Source organism: Vigna angularis, chromosome 1 (assembly GCF_016808095.1).
Source record: "Vigna angularis cultivar LongXiaoDou No.4 chromosome 1, ASM1680809v1, whole genome shotgun sequence".
In the NCBI taxonomy this organism is placed as follows: Eukaryota; Viridiplantae; Streptophyta; class Magnoliopsida; order Fabales; family Fabaceae; genus Vigna; species Vigna angularis.
The window spans coordinates 21,199,279-21,219,721 of NC_068970.1; the positions used below are offsets into that span (position 1 = coordinate 21,199,279).

A 20,443-nucleotide genomic window follows, 5' to 3' on the forward strand; every position below is an offset into this window, starting at 1 on the left:
ATTTAGTGTAAAAAAGTTAATTTAATTCATCTTGATGTATAAAATATATAGTAAATTCACAACATTTAAATTTATCCTGTGTAGTTAATAAATTTTAACTCTCTGTATTATAAAAAGAATAAATAAAAGTGAAATACGATCATAACAAATTAATTGTAAATATTTAAAAAAATCAAACAATGTTAACACTCACATTTTAGCATGTACTTTAAATGTGCCATAAGAAAAACAATAATTATGATCAGAATTAATTAACACGAGAAGAGAGAAGAGAGAAGAGAGAAGAGAGAAGAGAGAAGAGAGAAAAAAAATTTACATAGTAAAAAGAGAGAAAAGAAAAAGGTTACCATGAAATTAATATCGTTATTCTCAACTTAACACACACGATTTTATTCATAAATTTTTATAATATAGAGATGAAATATCTTCATTTTTTAAATCGAATATAAAATAAAAATTCACCTCCTAACACTACGAAGTATGCATTTAAATCTAAATAAATTCTGTGTATGTTTTATATATTTAAATTTTAATCTATTAAACCCGTATTAGCTTTTACTTTATTTTTCAATTTTTATAATCCCTACTGTACGAAAGAAAAAGAGTCAGAAAAAACAGACAAATAAAGAGCGAAACGCGCAAAGGCTGCTTAAAACGACAGCTTCCAATCTTGGTCGTTGTGGACTTTATTCATCCCAAATCCCAATCCCAAAAGAGAATGAGATGGTGGCGGCGCCGTAGACAATGAGAACAGCACATTGCGATTTCACCCAGAAGCTCCTTCCCTTCAACACCGCCCTCACCAAATTTCCCCTTCAACGCACGCAACCCTTCTTTCTCCAGCCCCATCGCATGGCGGAACCCTCGCGAGCCGCAAATACGCCCGTGCCGCACCCAATCCAACCCAAACCCCACGCCCTTGTTGATGACAACAATCCCAATCCGCCGAAGGAGATTCCGCCGCCACCGGAGAAGCCGGAGCCCGGCGATTGTTGCGGAAGCGGCTGCGTCCGATGCGTTTGGGATATATATTATGAGGAACTCGAACAATATAATAATCTCTACAAACAGAACGATCCAAGCCCCAAACCTTCTTCATAGTCTTCAGCAGCGCCTGGGTTAGTGTTATTCATTGGTTGTATCCTCAATTTTGTGGAAGCTCGAATATTTTACAGTCCCCCTTTCTATGAAAAAGGAACCAAATATTTTATCGTGTATGTCGACTTGTATTATAAGAAACTTTTTTTAATACCAGGATTCAATTGCACTTCTCAAGCATTCCTCAAAATGGATTTTACTTTGAGGATAACATGTGTTAAATGACCGGACTTTTATGGAACTATCAATTAGCAATGGATTATACATGGAAATATCTGTGACAACATAAAGTGGGGTGTCTGGTTGAATCAATATGTATGTCTTGATGATGGTGTATAGGGTTATTCTATGTATATTTTGATGAAAATTTTACTACATTGGTCTTGTCTTTGGCAATCTCAGTCTCTGGTTAGTATTTTTGCTTTGATGCTTACTTTTTCACTCTCAGCTGTTGTCCTTTATTGTATTTGAAAAGTTTGGTGACCAAACCTCACTACTCTTTTGTTGTTATTTCTCCATTAACTGAGCCACTTTTTTACCTTGAATTTTGTTCATCTTTTTTTAGCATGTATTGTAGAATTGGTTTATGACAGTGGAATCATTTTTGAATCATATACATGTTACGTGCTGATCTACTGGACTACCATGGCCACGCAATCATTTGTAATGGACAACTAGAATTGAAGTTAAACACTTATTCCCCCAATGCTGCCTCCTTAGTTTAGGCTTCTCATGGCTGTTGTTTGCAGTTTTTGTGGAATAGATCTTATTTTCTCATTGTTGTTTATCTCCTTTTATTTTATGTGGTTTTGATAGATTCCTACCAACTGCACCTCATTTCGGTTTAATCTCATCCTTTTCAGAATTGCTTAGGTAGACCATCTCTGAAAACAGATTTGTTTTGCGAGGAGGGAAGCTAAGCAGCTAGAATGAGTTTCATATTCTCTTACACGTAGCTGTTTTCTCTCATCTCCTTTCGCAAACTATAAAAAATTCGTTCTCTTTCATTCTTCTTTATCATTTCGATCTTTTTCTTCAAAGTCACTCAACAAATTGGCCATAATTGTGGAAGCAAATAACAAGGGTAAATTCAGAGTTGTGTGTTAGCACTCGATTGCTTTGATTTTGAGAATCCATTAGAAACCTTTTAGTGCCAGTTAATTCTGTTTTAAATTGCAGCCTGATAATATATCATGAGGTGTTTGGTAATATGGAATCTATTTTCGATAGTGAGGCGTGTATACGACCAATTGAAGTGTGAATGTTAGAGTGATACCATTTCATGTATACGACTACACATGCAACTAGACGCGCCCCTTTGTTAGATTCATAATTAGGTGATTAACAAAATGTAGCCACCTTTCATTTAACTAGTAGTAACTCCCCTCTTATAAGACAAATTTGTGGGACGGAAGTGGGTGAAGAATGATTTGCATGTACAATATTAGTGCAACACATTTAGACAAATGAAGATGTTTGGGAGTTCCTAAGCAAATGTACCTAAAGGCATGGATTTCCACTCAAATGGTTTGTCATGTAAGTTTTCATTGATCTTGATTACATGACATTAGGATCTTAAGAATTTATGATTCTCACTATATTAAACATAATTACATAAGGAAGATGAGAATTTACTAACCTTGATCCATGCTAATTGATTCTTGATTTGCTTCAACTCCTTACCCAATCTATCCCTTGATGCAACCTTAATTCTCTCAATACTTTCTTGATGGTATTTTAATGGAAGAGAGAGCTTCTTCAAGAATTGTGTGCATCAGGGACAGAACCCTTCAACCATTCTTATACAACTTCCATCAAGTTGTAATTGCCATTAAGTCCCTCAAATATATTAAATCACATTTTAACCCTTATTTATTTTCACATGAGTCACTTAATTGTTAGGTAATTCTAACATTCTCCCACTTGACTCTTGTGATATCATAACATTTTGTGATTTAATAAATAATCATAATGCGCATTTGAGGACTTTACATAATTGACTTCATCATTATTCATAATTAAAGATATAGAAATAATAAGAGTCATGGCGGTCGCACATCATTCAACCAATATGTCTCCTTCCATGTACTACTGTATTATCTCTTTCTCTTTAATATGACGTTACAAAACTTAAATACATAATGGGTTCAAACATAATGTCATTTTAATAACAATAATATAATTTGTTTCTTTTTCTTCATCATAATTTGTATACATAACCATATAGAAGAAAATACAAATACAATTTTCAGAAACTTATACATTAAAGAACTCAAGTGTCACATAAGCATTAATAACATTAACATTCAACTTTTAATGGTAGACATAATGCCCATATTCTTTACATGATCAACAAATAATTTGGGCGGTAACCCTTTTGTTAAAGGGTCAGAAATCATAAAATCAGTGCTAATATGTTCTATTGACACTTTATGTTTCTGAATTTCTTCTTTAACGACAAAGTATTTCAATTCCATATGTTTAGCACCTTTGGAATACTTGTCGTTCTTAGAAAAGAAGACTGCTGCGGAATTGTCACAATAAATTTTCAACGGCTTGGCAATACTGTCAACTATTCCAAGTCCTGAAATAAAGTTCCGCAACCAATTAGCCTGAATAGTGGCCTCAAAGCATGCCACAAATTCAGCTTCCATAGTGGATGTAGCAATGACGGACTGCTTCGCACTTTTCCATGAGATTGCTCCTCCGGCTAAAAGATACAGATAACCATATGTAGATTTTCTTGTATCTATACAACCAGCAAAGTCTGAATCTGTATATCCAATCACTTCAAGATGATTAGATCTTTTATAAGTAAGCATATGATTCTTTGTTCCTTGTAGGTATCTTAAAACTTTCTTTGCAGCTTTCCAATGATCCATTCCTGGATTACTCTGATATCTACCAAGCATACCAACTGCAAAACTAATATCTGGTCTTGTACATGTTTGAGCATACATCAAACTCCCAACAACAGATGCATAAGGGATATTTTCCATCTGTTTCCGTTCCAAATCATTCTTTGGACATTGCATGAGACTAAACTTGTCTCCTTTATGTATTGGAACGGGAGATGCTGAACATTTATCCATCTTAAATCTCTCTAAAACTTTATTAATATATGCTTTCTGAGACAAACCTAACAATCCTTGTGATCTATCACGGAATATTTCTATTCCTATCACATAATATGCCTCACTCATATCTTTCATTTCAAAGTTGTTAGAGAGAAATTTCTTAGTCTCACTTAATAGACCAAGGTCATTAGTTGCAAGCAAGATATCATCAACATATAGAATCAAAAATATAAACTTGCTCCCACTGACCTTTAGATATATACACCGATCAACAGTGTTTTCCTTAAATCCAAAGGATATAATAGTATCATTGAACTTGAGATATCATTGTCGGGAAGCTTGTTTAAGTCCATATATTGATTTCTTTAGTTTATACACCATGTGTTCCTTTCCTTTTTCAGTGAACCCCACCGGTTGATCCATATAGACATCCTCTTCTAAATCTCCATTCAGAAAAGCAGTTTTAACATCCATTTGATGCAACTCAAGATCATAATGAGCTACTAATGCCATGATAATTCGAAAAGAATCTTTCTTAGAAACAGGTGAAAATGTTTCTTTATAGTCAATGCCATCTTTCTGAGTAAAACCTTTGGCAACAAGTCGGGCCTTGTACCGTTCGATATTACCATGAGAGTCACGTTTAGTCTTAAAGACCCATTTACACCCAACTCTCTTGCATCCTTCTGGTAATTCCACAAGATCCCATACATCATTTTGTACCATCGATTTAAGCTCATCTTTCATAGCATTTAACCACTTATCAGAATTATCACCATTAATGGCTTCTGAAAATGAAACTGGATCGTTATCAATACTTAAGTCGTTTTCTGACTCTTGTAGATAAACCACATAATCATTCGAAATAGCAGACTTTCTTTCTCTTTGAGATCTTCTTAATACTATTTCTTGTGATTGTTCTACTACTGGTTCATTGTTAATCATGGGAGTATTAATGTGTTGTTCTTCTTGATTGTTGTGTGTTTCTACAACATGAGGAACAACAACTCTTGAAGAAGAGGTGCCAATTACAGGAACTTGTACTTTAATTTCTGTAATTTCAACCTTTCGTGAATCTACACTCCCACTAGTTTCACCATTTTCAATGAACCGAGCATTTCCAGTTTCAACAATTCTTGTACTATGGTTAGGACAGTAAAATATATACCCTTTTGATTTTTCTGGATAACCAATGAAATATCCACTGATTGTTCTTGCATCCAGTTTCTTTTCTTGCGGATTATAAATTCTTATTTCTGCCTGACAACCCCAAACATGCAGGTGTCTCAAACTGGGTTTCCTATTTGTCCATAACTCAAAAGGAGTCTTTTGAACAGCTTTACTGGGAACCCTGTTTAACAAATACATGGCAGTCTTTAATGAATATATCCACAATGATACAGGTAAACATGAATTACTTAACATACTCCTAACCATATCCATTAAGGTTCGATTACGCCTTTCTGATACACCATTTTGTTGTGGTGTGCCTGGCATTGTGTATTGAGCACAAATACCACGTTTCTCAAGAAATTTAGCAAATGGACCAGGGTGTTGTCCACTTTCATCATATCTTCCATAATACTCACCACCTCTATCAGACCTAACAATTTTCACCTTTCTGTCTAATTGTCTTTCTACTTCATTTACGTAAACTTCCAAGACATTTACTGCTTGAGATTTCTCATGCAGTAGATAGACATATCCATAACGCGAAAAATCATCAATGAAGGTGATGAAGTATTTCTCTTTATTGAAGGTATTCACATCAAACGGACCACATATATCAGTGTGTATAATTTCAAGAAGCTGTGTACTTCTTGTGGCTCCTTTCTTTGTGTGTTTTGTTTGTTTGCCTTTAATACAATCCACACATACATTCAGATCAGTAAAATCTAAATCCGGAAGGATTTCATTCTTTACTAATCTTTGGATTCTTTCTTTGGAAATGTGTCCCAAACGTTTATGCCACAAATAAGCAGATCGTTCATCCACTAAACTGCGTTTAGTGCTAACATTGTGATGCAAGGTCATAAGAGTTTCAACATATAAATTATCCAAATTCAATTTATATAAACCATCATAAAGTGTACCAGATCCAATCATACAGGCACGCTTAAACAAACTGAAACAACCATTCCCAAATTTAAAAGAGTATCCAGCAACATCAAGCTTAGACAAAGAAATCAAATTTCTAGTGATACTAGGTACATAAAAAGTATCCATCAGGTCTAAGTGATATCCAGTGTCAAGAATCAATCGATAAGTCCCGACGGCTTCCACTGGAACTTTCACTCTATTTCCCATGAAGACGAACTTCTCAGTTGGGTTTATGGTTCAGATTGTAAGGAATCCCTGCATCACATTAGAAACATGAGTCGTACATCCAGAATCAATCCACCAAGTATTATGGGGAACTTCAGTTAAGTTTGATTCAAAACATACGTAAGCATTATGCTCACCTTTCTTTTCGAACCAAGCTTTACGCTTTAAGCAGTCTTTTTGAAAATGTCCAGGCTTCTTGCAGAAATGACATTTATCATTTTTCTTTTGGATTTTGGTTGAGGACTCGTCAATCTTTAATGGTCCTTTACCCTTTACATGTTTCTTAAATTTCTTTCCAACTCCTTGATTCTTCAGATAATGAATGGAGTGGCTTCTTAAGTTTTTAAGTCTGGTCTCTTCTTGAACTAACATACTGTGCAATTCATGCACATTCCATTTGTCTTTTAAGGTGTTATAGTTCATCTGAAATGGACCATACTCAGACGGTAGCGAGTTCAAAATGAACTGCACGAGAAAAGTTTCATCCACTTTCATTCCTAGAGACTTAAACCTTGCTACAATATTTGTCATCTCGATCACGTGTTCATGCATAGTACGTGAACCGTCAAACTTCATGGTGGTCAACGTACTCATCAATGTCCCAGCGAGGGACTTGTCAGCAGTTTGGGAGCGCTCTTCCACTAATTTCATAAATTCTTTTGCATTTTCGGTTTTCGGAATAGCAGATTTGATGTTACTTGCAATGCTCATTCTCATAAACATTAGACTAAGTCTGTTTGATCTTTCCCAAGCTTTGTAATGAGCTTTCTCTTCAGTGCTACTAATATCAGTGGTAGTAGTCGGTTTCTCGACTTGAAGAGCCAAGTCAAGATCCAATACACCTAAGTGAAATTGGACTTGTTCACTCCAATCAGGGAAATTCAATCCATTAAAGACCGGAACAGACGTAGCGAGCGAGTGTAAAGATACCGGAACGGGGACTGTAATTAATACATGCTAATCATTAGTGCTTTGAGTCATAAATACAGATTCAGACTTTAATCATCATTCTATGTATATTAGTGTTCTCCTTTGGGAGATCCATTAATACACAAATATAAGCATAATGATGCTAATAATTGTAAATCTTTATTGATAATTAAAATATGCATCAACTAGAATCATCTACTACCTTTGGGTATATAAATAAATCTAGTGAGCATACAAAATTATCTACAATCATACTCATTAATTATAAGATCAAATAATCATCTTTGGATGATACAAAATATCTTATAATAATGAATTTTCAATTAACCCATAAATTAATTATTCATAATTTAGCATCCATACAATGAGTAATTGAAATAAAATCATTAATAATTTGAAATTAAATTAACTTTAAAATTTTGGTCACTTTGGTGACTAACAAAATTAACCATAATTAATTTCAAATAATAATAATAATAATAACCTTTAATTTATTATTAATCATAAATAGCATTTTTGTTAATTTTAATTTAACAATGTGCATTTATTCACATAAAATTTATTATGTGTCATAATTAAATTGAAAAACCTAATTTCAATTTAAGTGACTAAATTTTCATAAATACTTCTCCTTTAATTTTTAATCACTTAAAGACTTTAATTTTTCTTTAATTTTCATAAATAATTTGTTATTATTACTACTGTGATGTACACGTTATAACATTTTGCAAAGTTGTAATGCACCATTCATATAAAACAAGAAATTCCCTTTCATTTACGTATGTGGCAGACCAAGTTTGTCCAATTCTTGATTTTTTTTTTTTTTTATATACTATCATAACAAACAAAAAACTTTGCAAAAGTTGAATGCACCACACCATTACGGCAGACAAAGTTTCACCCATTCATAAAATTAATCTTTAATAATAACATTTTGGCATTGCATTCCATTCCCGTAAGCTTTCAAACAAGATTACTATTCATCATCTTCTTTGCAAAACTACTATTCATCATCTTCTTCCCAAAACACTATTCATCATCTTCTACCTCTAACACATAATTTCAATATGCAGCCTTTTATATATACAACTTAAAACATTTATTTCAGTACCATAATTTCATCATTTTTTAGGAAAAAATCATGAATCAAATTTCTTCATTCTAGGAGAATCATAAATCTAACAACCTAAGCTCTGATACCACATGTAAGTTTTCATTGATCTTGATTACATGACATTAGGATCTTAAGAATTTATGATTCTCACTATATTAAACATAATTACATAAGGAAGATGAGAATTTACTAACCTTGATCCATGCTAATTGATTCTTGATTTGCTTCAACTCCTTACCCAATCTATCCCTTGATGCAACCTTAATTCTCTCAATACTTTCTTGATGGTATTTTAATGGAAGAGAGAGCTTCTTCAAGAATTGTGTGCATCAGGGACAGAACCCTTCAACCATTCTTATACAACTTCCATCAAGTTGTAATTGTCATTAAGTCCCTCAAATATATTAAATCACATTTTAACCCTTATTTATTTTCACATGAGTCACTTAATTGTTAGGTAATTCTAACATGTCGGTGTGATGTTCTTCATACAACCTTCACTTGAACACATTTAAGGTCAAACCATCAAGCTAGAACCTGATTTCTTTAAGAACAGATGATGCCTGATCTACCACATATTTGTCAGTACAAGAATGATCCTTAACATAAGTCAAACTAATATCCTTGAAAATGCCTTATCTACCACATATTTGTCAGTACAAGAATGATCCTTAAAATAGGTCAAACTAATATCCTTGAAAATGATGTTAGAAAAGTGTTTATATATTCACACCTATTACAATATTGAGTATTGACCAATGTATCAAAACAATATTTGCAACGTAATATCAAACAAATCTAAACCATTAAAGTACTGACATGTATAAGTGTGATTAGTGTTGTTAAAATGGGTTGAAAACCATTAGTCAAACCACTCTATCACAGGTTTGGACTAAGTTGGGTTGAAAAACTTTTTGAAATTTTGATATGGATCAATTTTAAACTCGGCTTACTCGGGTTGAACCCGTGGCGAAGCTGGATTGACTCACAAACTCACATAATTTTTGTAATAAGTATTTTTTGTTGAGATAATCATTTTACAAATATTGAAACGGAGGCTTGTATGAAATTATTTTTTGTATGGGATAATTAGGTAATATGAAAAACTCACAAATCTATACTTAGTAACTCAATTTTTATACAAAAACAAATTTGAAGCATTATGAAGTTATTAAAAATTTTGTTGAGAAGAGTTTGTGATATCTTTGTATGAATTAAATATTATATTTGATTGATCATAAATATAGTTTAAGACATTTCCTCTTTATTTAGATTTAAATTAGAAATTTTTTGTTATTTTGTTTATTGAAAAAAAAAACGTGTAATTAAGTGAGCTAAAGAACTAACTCATTTAACCCATCAACTCGTGATGGGTGGGGTCAAATTCAATTTTTTTTTACTCTCTAATAAGTGAGTCGGATTGGGTTAACTTATTAAGTAGCCAATCTGTAGTAGGTTTAACTGGATTGGGTTGTGTGACCTGTTTTGACAAAACTAAGTGTGACATAACTTGCAAGTTGTTATGTCTATACAAATCTAGCATTTGCAAGTTGCTCATATAAGTGGGTGAATGCAATCACATCCTATAGATATCCTTTGTACAACTTAAGGTATTGAAGATCATAAGATATGATACACCCATTGACATGACACTCTTGTTTATAAATATGGTACATCTCACGAGATACAAAAAATATGTCATGATAGTAAATATTATCTACAGTGCACACAAAAATGCTCGTATACCTTATGCAACCAACTTAGTATCATGTATTTGCCACAACATTGTCTAGCTTTTGTAAACACGTCATCATACTTTACTCAAAGCAATTCTACCTAAACACATATTACCATAGTTACACCTAGACTACATGTGAAAATCTCCCACTATAGAAATGTGAAGGAGTGAGAACATATCATAATATGTTTGTAATCTCTCACCAATTTAGAGATAAAAGTTGTTGGTCTCTTTAATCCCTCTCAATAAACATAAACAAGAACCCCTTCTTTATCATCTCATAACTAGTATTCTATAAGGGCAACAAACATAAATTCTCTGCTATAACATCATTTTACTCATTTGGCATCTTTCATGCATGTGACACCAATTTTAACTTCTTGATATCCTATAAGAATAACACTTATTATGTTACTACAAATAAATGTTAAGTTTATCAAGGAATAGGTTCGCTCATAAAACACAGACTAACTATCGAGTTAATAAATATAATGGATCTTCATTTTTATATAATACTTCATTTTTTCATTTCTATTCAATATAAAATTTAAACTCACATTTGGATTTTCAACAACAAACTCATTTCTTACCACATCAACAAATATCAACCAATCTAGGTAGAAATGCAAAGATAGAAAAAAGAAGAAGAAAACCTACTTTAATAACGTTGGCTGATAATGATAATCACGATGAACTAGAAAAATGTAATAATACTTACGTTGGATAACTGATAAATGACAATTGCTTGAACTATAAAGGTGTAAGAAGAATAAAAATATGGTGAAAAGTTTATATAATTTGACAAATTTGTTTTTTCTCTTATTGAGGTGGAGAAAGAAATTACAAGATAAAAAACTAAAATTTCTCATTGATATATTCTATATATCAAGTTCATCTTGTACAAATAATCTATAAGTCATCACTCAAATCAATGATAAAAAGAAAAAGGAAAAATAGAGGTCGAAATTATGCATAAAAAATTATTTTTATACTACCTATTTTAAGTGTTAGTTAAGGATTTTGTTTAAGAAAATATTTTTTTAATTTAATAAAATGTTTGTAATATTTTGTTAATTACTTTTTTTTTCATTTCTATTATAAGTGAATCGTAAGAATATAAAAAAAAAAGAGTAATTAGTATTATTTTGAAGTTGATAATGATAAATCTTTATAAATTAGATATTTAATTAATTGATTAGTTTTAATTATGCTTAAAATTTTATTTATATTTATATGAAAATTAGATAAAAAATCTACAAAAGAAATTAAGCCAAATAAAATATTTGTAATCTAAATTTAATGAATTAGTTTTTAACTCAACCGTGGTGCAATGTTGATGCATTATACAAAATAAAATATTATTTTTAATAAAGATAAAATTTAACATTATTTATAACTATAATATATATATATATATTTATATATATATATATATATATAAGATATAATTTATATATCAAATTTATTGATGAAATTAAAATTATTTATTAATTCAACAACTCCTTTCCATATAAGTGATGGTAGAAAACACATATAAACTCAATTTCTTTAATGCTGAGCTTAAAGAGGGTGATATAATCATTGTTTTTATGTACTTTGAAAACATAAAATGTAATTGAAAAGATAGAACACTCAAATCGTTGTTAATTTTAACAAATTGTTATATCTATCAATCTAAAATATTTTAATTCGAGCTCTTTTTAGGAAATTGTTTTTTAACATCTAGATAATTCACTTTTACAGATATTTTTATTATTATTTTTTATAATTTTAAAATAAGTAAAAAATGAAAAGATAAAATAATAGGATAAAATGTGTGTAAAAACTTGTTTGTATAAAAATAACAGAATTTTTTTAATATTTTAATATAGATAATTTTTTTATATTCATTGGACATTATTTTTTTAACTTTTACTTTTTTTAAGTATAATTTTTTTTTTTGTATAATCTTGATCATTCTACATTTATAATATATGTTATACTATTTTATTTTACGCATAGAAGTACAAATGATCACCAAATAAGTTCTGATGTTTTGCACGTGACAAAAACACAAGTTCGTTGAAAGAGAGATGCTCTAACAAACAAAATCCAGATACAGTTGAGTGTCGCAGTCACGATCAATTCAACTCTGAATCTGAAGTTTTCCATACTAGATAAATGTCAACGGAAGCGCCCAAGCGCCATAAGTGGCAGTGGGAGAACGCCACCGCGGGCGCTGCCGCCGGATTCGCCACCGTTGCCGTTATGTATCCCCTCGATGTTGTCCGCACTAGGTTCCAAGGTTCTCTCTCCCTCTTTCTCTTCTCATGTAAACTACTATTTCTGATTTTTCGTGCCTTCCATTCTTAGAACTATTGCTTGACTCTGCAGTTAACGATGGTCGAGTCTCTCATCTTCCCAGTTACAAGAACACCGCTCACGCCGTTTTCACCATTGCTCGCTCTGAGGTTTGTCATTTCCTAATCGACCAACGCCAATGTTGTTTCTCAGTTAAGGATTGAATTGTCAAAGTTCTTTTTTAATTAATGAAATTCCGGACGCTTTTCACGTGTCCTTTAAGTATCTAAAACGCTGGTGTTTAGGCGAGTTATCTAAAGTTGAGGAAGGATGCTTAAAATAATTCATTCGAGCAAATTACATGGCATTACATCACTTGAGTGAATTTTTTAGGACAAGTAACGTTTCTTAACTGGTTCGTATTAATAAAAAACTATTTTTCAATCAAAGTTTAATAGGTTGAACAATCACTTTGGAAATTTTAATATCGAAGTGTTTTTTTGAGTAATTAAAGTTCTTATATGTACGTGATATGTAAGACTTGCGAATTTGTGGTAAAATTTAGACAATCATGCATTTAAATGTTGTTGATTGCTGAACCTTCTAAACTTAACATATATAGATTTATTACATGGCTCCTTTTACTTTCTGAACAGTGTAGTTGAAGTTTAGCAGCATGAATAAATCTGACGAATATGATAAAATCAGTACAATGGTTTCTGGTATTCCTGAAAAGTGAAGAGAAGCTTACTAAGATTATTGCCACGACCTGAGATTGTCACAGTGCTAATGAATGCAATAGTAAACTAAGAATGCATATGAATCTTAGTACATATTATTGATGTGTCGGATATGGATTACAGTGAAGAAGGCTTCTGTATTTACAAAGATAGTAAAAATAAGGAAATAACAAAAGAATTTTTTAGAAAGAGAGGATCAACATCACTTCTTCCACCCCTTTCTCTCTCTCTAATAGAATGCTAAACACTAGTGCTTGGATCACTCAAAATCCTTTAATCGTGAATTGGTTATTTTGATCCTTGCACTTTTCCTCCTTTTTTTGGTATGGTGGAGCCGTTGCCATGCTTCCCTCTTGAGCTGAGCTATCTAAATTCCCTTTTGCCCCTCGAATCCAAATGTGTTAGACATCTAAAGGTATGTCGTGCACAGTGAGATTCAAATGTGGAATGCTAAAATTTGAAGACATTGAAGAACTTCGATAGAATATAGAAAGTATCCAATAGGATATGGGTCCAACATTGGTGAAACAACCATTTTTAAGTGTCTATGTTTCAAAGTTAGCAAGACGAGGGGTGGTGGAAGGGTGGGTTCTCACTTTTCAATTTTGTTTGTTAATGAATGGTTGCCTATTTTCGTTAGACATCACTTTTCACCTTGTCCATGGTCTTACTTTGATGAATTTTATCATGAATGCGGTTGGGATTGTTGCTCAATGTTCGTTCGTTCCACGTATTATTGATGGGTTTCGTGTTGAAAAAAATTAACATCGGTTGCAAACTGTAATCAGAGAGATATTATTTTTTTTTTTGGTACTTTGTGTGTGTCTTAGTATGAATATACTACATATATGCCATGCTTTATCTTGCAGGGATTAAGAGGGTTATATGCAGGCTTTCTTCCTGGGACTCTCGGGTCCACTATTTCGTGGGGTTTATATTTCTTTTTGTAAGTACTAAATTCCATCAATAAGTATTGCATCGAAGTGAACTTTTAAACCGGTCATTATATAACTAACCCTCACTAGGAGAGAATAATACTATATAGATGTCTAACTCTTTGATGCTTCGTTCTGGTGTTTTGTGCATATTAGCACCTTCTGTAATTAAATTTGAACTTCTTTCAATATGATTTCGAAAATCTTCTTGGTGGCCTACTCACTCATGCATACAGGAGAAAAATCATATCTAAATTACTTTTCTTGGTCACAAATACAATGTTAGATATCTAAGTATGAGTTTAAGTCTTATAATGAATAAAAATGAGAAAGTTGAGTAACATATTAGTAAGAAGACCTATAAACCCATTATCTTAAGATTTTGGATTGGAGGTGATGTTCTAATCTCTTCTGTGGGTTTGCTTATGACTCATTGGTACCAATGCTCACAAAGCCAAATCCTTAAGGTTTTGAGTTGGAGGTGATGTTGTAATCTTTTGTATGGGTTTGCTCATAATGACTCATTGTCTTAGAGTTTTGAGTTAGAAATGGAGTTGTAATCTCTGATAAGAATTTGTTTATAACTTATTGGTGTCAAATCCCTCCAATGTATCCATCCTAAAACGACCCAACACAAATCAGCATGTCATCATCTCCTAGTCTACCGTCTTTAGCAGTTTCATTTAACATCAAACAATTTCTACAAATTCACAGATGTTAATCCTGCCAGAGGATTATCCTCCCCCTAAATTTTTTTACCTTCCAGAATTGAGTGGTTAATTATTATAGTGTGGTTACTGGTCCATCTGCTTGCTTTCTGAGAAGACCAGAGTCATTGTACCAAAACTTTTTTGACTTGCAGCTATGATAAAGCCAAACAAAGATATGCAAGGAACGGGGAGGGGAAATTGAGCCCAGGTCTTCATCTTGCCTCAGCTGCTGAAGCAGGAGGTTTGGTAAGTGAGAAAAATCCAAATATAAAATCCACCTATAATTCTTAGTGATTATGTTGCACAACCCTGCTGGCATTTGTTGCCACCCGAGGTTTTCTATTTTTAAATTTTGTCACTATTGGGATGTAGGAGAGATGAAAGGATTTGAATCATCCAAAGCAAGGGATTCACTTTAATGGGAAAAAGGTGATTTGCAAATCAGCAAATGTACAGTTAAATATGAAATCATTTAAATTTGTTCCCTTGATTTTAATTTCTGGTTGATGGATGTAACACCCTACTTTTCTCTGTAAAGTGAATCCCTTAGTTTAGCTTCACTTCAGAGTAACTAAATCCACAATAAATTACTTTTGGCGAGCTGTATTGATGAATTTGGCACTGAAAATTGTTGTTTGAAATGTTGTGAGAATGAAACTAGTGTAATTAAGTTTACCATTTCCTTATCTATGGGCTTATCTTTGTGACCCTACTTAACTTTGATAATTGGATACTTAGGATTCCAATGCCTGCCAAACATACTGTGGCACAAACCTGTAAGGGGTCAAAACTAAACTTCCAGTTATTTTGGTTTCCATTACCTTTCACCAGGTTTGCCTGTGCACAAATCCTGTTTGGCTTATAAAGACAAGATTGCAGCTTCAAAGTCCGCTTCATCAGACGGAACCATACTCTGGGCTTTATGGTCTGCTCTCCATTTTAAATTAACTTTATTTGGAACTGTTTACATTTTATAGCATCCATATTTTCACTTTGGCTCTAGATGTTATGCCAGAAATAATTACATAGCTTAATTATTATCTTTTACAATAAGATGCTTCTTCATTTTAGTCACCTCACCCTAAATTGAATTTGAAATTAGTATCTAAAAGTTGAAAGATAGGTCATTTTCATAGAGTGGTTCAATCTGAGGCTCAGTATTTAACTGAGCATTTATCTCACCCAAAAATGGTCTTGGTTGTGTGGCAATTTTTATATCACCACTATATGGGTATTCAGTAATTCAATACCTACCAGTATTAACTTTTATTTGTAGATTATTTCAGTTTTTTGAGAAAGGAACAATCAAGATGCAAGATTTAGGTTCATAAGTTGACCTTATTCTTTTTCTTTTTGATCTGGGAACCAGGGTGATTATGTTTCGCTCAATGAGAAAGGCTAGTGATACACTTTCTAACTAACTCTTTTGGACAAACCCCCTTCATTGGCTGATTTTATTCGAAAATCACAATTTTTTGTGAGTTCTATTTCGTAGTTCCTGATGAATCCGATAGTTTAGAGTGCGTTAGAGTTTTGGTAGTACTCCTCTTAACTCATCTACCTAAAACATTATAGTGAATATATATTTTGTTTATTGTGGTTATGTCTTCGCCATATGAATTGCTAACAAGTCAGGAAAACATTTTACTTGTCAAAAATAAATAATAAATGCATTTAGAACCATAATGAGCGAGGAAGGATTTAGTGCACTTTACAGAGTGATCGTTCCAGGTCTGTTTTGGTGTGTTGCTGTTTCTTGTTATTTTACTAATCAATCTTGGCACTTAAAATTTTAATCAAATTGAATATATGTAGGTAACTATCTTTCATAAAGATAAAAGGTCTTATTTGCCCAAATTGATTCTAGGTTCAGATCTATAATCAACATTGAGCCATTTGCAAGTATCCACTATGAACTCTTTTATCTGTCAATTGGACACAGAGACTATCAGAAACAACACAATTCATTCTTCAGTTTAATAACTACAAGTTACTAAAAGAATGTGTTTGCCATACGATTGTCACGCGATCACTGCATATGTTAACATATTTTGTTTATTATATTTGTATTCAATATACGATTTGCTATCTAGTCATGGAATTTGATTTTATTAATATTAACTATCAGATGCATTTAGGACCATAACGAGGGAAGAAGGATTTAGTGCACTTTACAGAGGCATTGTTCCTGGTCTATTTCTGGTATGTTGCTGACTCTTTATTTTACCTGTCAATCTTGACACTTAGAATTTAGTTTTAGATTAAATATAATGTGGTATTGTGCTTTGCAATTTATACTGGACATCACATCCATTGCATAGCCACTATGAACTCTTGAACCTCTCCAATTAATATTATACAATACTAAGAACATCACAACAGATCCTTGATCCTTTGGTTCAATTGTTGTTAAGTTATCAAGGAATGTGTTTATGGTGTGATTGTTACATCATAAACTCATGTCAGCGATTATTTGTTCATGTCATCTCCACCATTCGCACATATTCTGTGTTAAAAAATGGTTAAAATTTTTTCAATGGAATATCCCTTTGTCCTTCTCCTCCCCCTCCCCACTTTTTCCGTGCTGTGTGGCAGTATGGTGGGAATTATGCAGACAAAAAAGTCAAAATGATGAATGAATTTGGAATCTTTTTACCTTCACCTTCATGGCAACTTGTGATACGTGGTATTCTTGAGAGTGGATACTATTTTTCTAAAGGTTGTTGAACTTTGAAGCTATAGAGATTAGTGGGGTGGGGGTTTGACAAAGCAACATTCAAAATTTTCATTTGGGACCAAAATTCCAATTAAAATGAAAGGGTATTACTTAATGCATTATTAGGTTGCTACTTTTCTCTAGGGTGTGAAAGGGGAAATTTTGAAAATTACGATGGCTATATCAATTATCAAGTATTAACAAAAGTTTCAATCAAACATAGCATTGTCTTTCTATGCTTTATAATGAGCTTATTTGAATTTATATGTTGCAGCAGGTCTCTCATGGTGCTATTCAGTTCACAGCATACGAGGAGCTCCGTAAAGTTATTATTGATTTTAAGAGTAAGAGAAGTACATTCCATAATCACAATCCTGATAAATTGTTGGTAAGTTAGAGGACCTTGGGTCGATTTAACTCTTGAATTTACATGTATTGGACTATTCACGTTTCTCAAATGATTTCTTGAGGTTTGACCTTTTCTGCCACTTGTATTTCTCTCCAAGTCATGCTCCTATAATCAAGGCTCTAGTAATTTGGTTGAGCCAAATGATGCATCTCAAGAATCACGACTCTGATTGTTGCCTGCATTTGAGTAGTGGATGCCTCAGTTAGCTTTTATTTACTGTTTTCAAATGGCTAGGTACGATCCAGGGACATGTTAAATGGGAGAAATGTAGCTTTATGCATATCCTAAAAAAAATTTTGTTTCTAGTTTATAGCTTTATACAACACGTTTGGGTTTGGTACATTTAGCTTCCTGCTATCTGATGTTTACAGATGATTTCAATTGAATTTGTGTTGGCAATTAATAAATATTCTATCCAAAACTTACAGTTGTGATGTTTTAACAGTGTACTATTTTTCCCAGAATTCTGTTGATTATGCTGTTCTTGGAGCAACATCAAAACTGGCTGCAATACTGCTAACCTATCCATTTCAGGTACAACCGTCTGTCTCCTCTCTTTTGAACGAGCATTCTAGCTTCATTCCTTAATATGAGTAATTGAAGAATTTTCTTTCTTCTGAATCACGCTCCCCCCTTCCCATTATTTCAGGTTATGCGGTCTCGCTTGCAGGTACAAGAATGTCATTACAAAGATATAAATATTACATATTCATTTTGTTTTAACTAGCATCACTACATCTTTATCTGATCTAGACTGAATTTTCTGTCTCTGCAGCAACGACCAAGTGGTGATGGGGTCCCAAGATATATGGATACTTGGCATGTTGTGAAAGAAACTGCACGGTAAATAACTACATATTGAAAACCCATCTAGATTTAGCTCACATCTTTATATTGAGAAATATGCAAAGGTGAAACTAGAAAGGAATCGTAAGTATTATTGATGATTGAGATTAACATATTTCTTATACCTTGGCAAATGGTATACACAATAGGTTGACTCTTGGTGACGTGCTGTCAATGAATTGTAAAGACTACGTTGACACTCTTGCTTTTACCCGAATTATATGCTAAAAAAACAATGCTCTTGATAATTTCAAATTTAGTTATTGTTTTTCCTTTATAGATTTTGTTCTGTTCTTGCAGATTTGAAGGTATCCGGGGTTTTTACAAAGGAATTACCGCAAACCTCTTGAAAAATGCTCCTGCTTCTTCAATAACATTTATTGTTTATGAAAATGTTTTAAAATTTCTTAAACCGACTATAAGAAATGACTGAGTATTTCATTTTCTATCAGGATTTTCTTTTATCCTTACTGTTGTTTAATATCTTCTTAATTGATATTTGTAGCAATGGGTATTTATAATTTGTCCTATCACTTTTTCTTGATGGGATTCTACAGAGTAACAATGTAGATGCAATTTCCCGAGATAAAATTTATGGCTGCTTTTATATCCGTGTTTCCGTGCTAACAAATTTTCTGTTCTTTTGCTCCCAGAGTTCTAGGACTTGAAATTACCTTCTATGGGCAAAAGCTTGCAGGTCACTTCAACCTGTGGGAGAGATATTTCGTTTCATTGAACAGAATTACTTACAATTAATAAAACTAAATCGTGCAATATATAACTGTTTCCATTTAAAATATGTTTCTTTCACATTGCCTTCTACTGTGAAGTCTCCTATCGTATCGTTTTATGCTTCCACATGTACTTCTTACGACGCCTTTCGTTACTGGATTATTGTAAAAAAAATAGCTGTGTTCATGAAATCTTTTATTTAAATAAAAATCTATGTACGTAAGAAACAAAACATAGATAAGAGGACCATTTTCGTAGGGTACCGTTTATAGGCAATATTAAAAGTTCATAATCTAAAGGTTAAAAACAAAGTAAATCTAAACCACTTGCACGCATTTGACTGTTTGCAAGCAAAAATTGACTCAGCTGTAACCTTATCATAGAAGTCAATCTGCTCGAGTTTCGTACACTCTTTTCTAATAAGCACCAGGTTCCTAATGTTGTGTTCGTTTGGAGGGAAAATACTATTCACGTAAATTAGTGATGATGGATTACGAAAAGCAACGTTGTTCGTTTTGGTGAATTTGTGTCGATTTGGTGAGACGGATATCCGCTGATTTGCGGGATTGCATTGTTCAGCTCATCTCGCAAATATGGAAAGATTTGCGATGATTTACGAGGAAAAGACTGATATACCCATTTTTGCTTTTATACATCAGCCAAAAATATCAGTCAAAAATAACGAAGTTATTCGATTCTGCACATTAATAACCGGTTACAGCAGAGTGTAACCGGTTACAGAGAAGAATGAACTTTTGCTTGCACACACGTAACCGGTTACGCAATATATATT

General features: G+C 32.7%; 2 protein-coding genes across 5 annotated transcripts; both read left to right on the plus strand.

The window, feature by feature from the left end:
• Window positions 1–645: 645 nt before the first annotated feature.
• On the plus strand, window positions 646–1,382 carry LOC108328362 (uncharacterized). Its single transcript, XM_017562256.2, has one exon. The coding sequence runs from the start codon at window positions 745–747 to the stop codon at window positions 1,099–1,101; it is 357 nt and encodes a 118-aa protein (XP_017417745.1). The 5' UTR covers window positions 646–744; the 3' UTR covers window positions 1,102–1,382.
• Window positions 1,383–12,333: 10,951 nt separating this feature from the next.
• Window positions 12,334–19,811, plus strand: LOC108336045 (folate transporter 1, chloroplastic). Of its 4 annotated transcripts, none has more exons than XM_017572372.2 (11): window positions 12,334–12,566; window positions 12,656–12,732; window positions 14,172–14,248; window positions 15,100–15,193; window positions 15,779–15,872; window positions 17,076–17,149; window positions 17,938–18,051; window positions 18,535–18,606; window positions 18,722–18,742; window positions 18,848–18,915; window positions 19,572–19,811. In XM_017572372.2, exons 1-11 carry the CDS (start codon window positions 12,443–12,445, stop codon window positions 19,672–19,674), a joined length of 918 nt encoding a protein of 305 aa, XP_017427861.1. In that variant the 5' UTR covers window positions 12,334–12,442; the 3' UTR covers window positions 19,675–19,811. The 4 variants fall into 4 exon arrangements, with proteins under 4 accessions (XP_017427861.1, XP_017427835.1, XP_017427843.1 ...); XM_017572346.2 differs by lacking the exon at window positions 19,572–19,811 and adding an exon at window positions 19,219–19,564; XM_017572354.2 differs by lacking the exon at window positions 19,572–19,811 and adding an exon at window positions 19,219–19,564 and having other exon boundaries at window positions 17,941–18,051.
• Window positions 19,812–20,443: the final 632 nt, after the last annotated feature.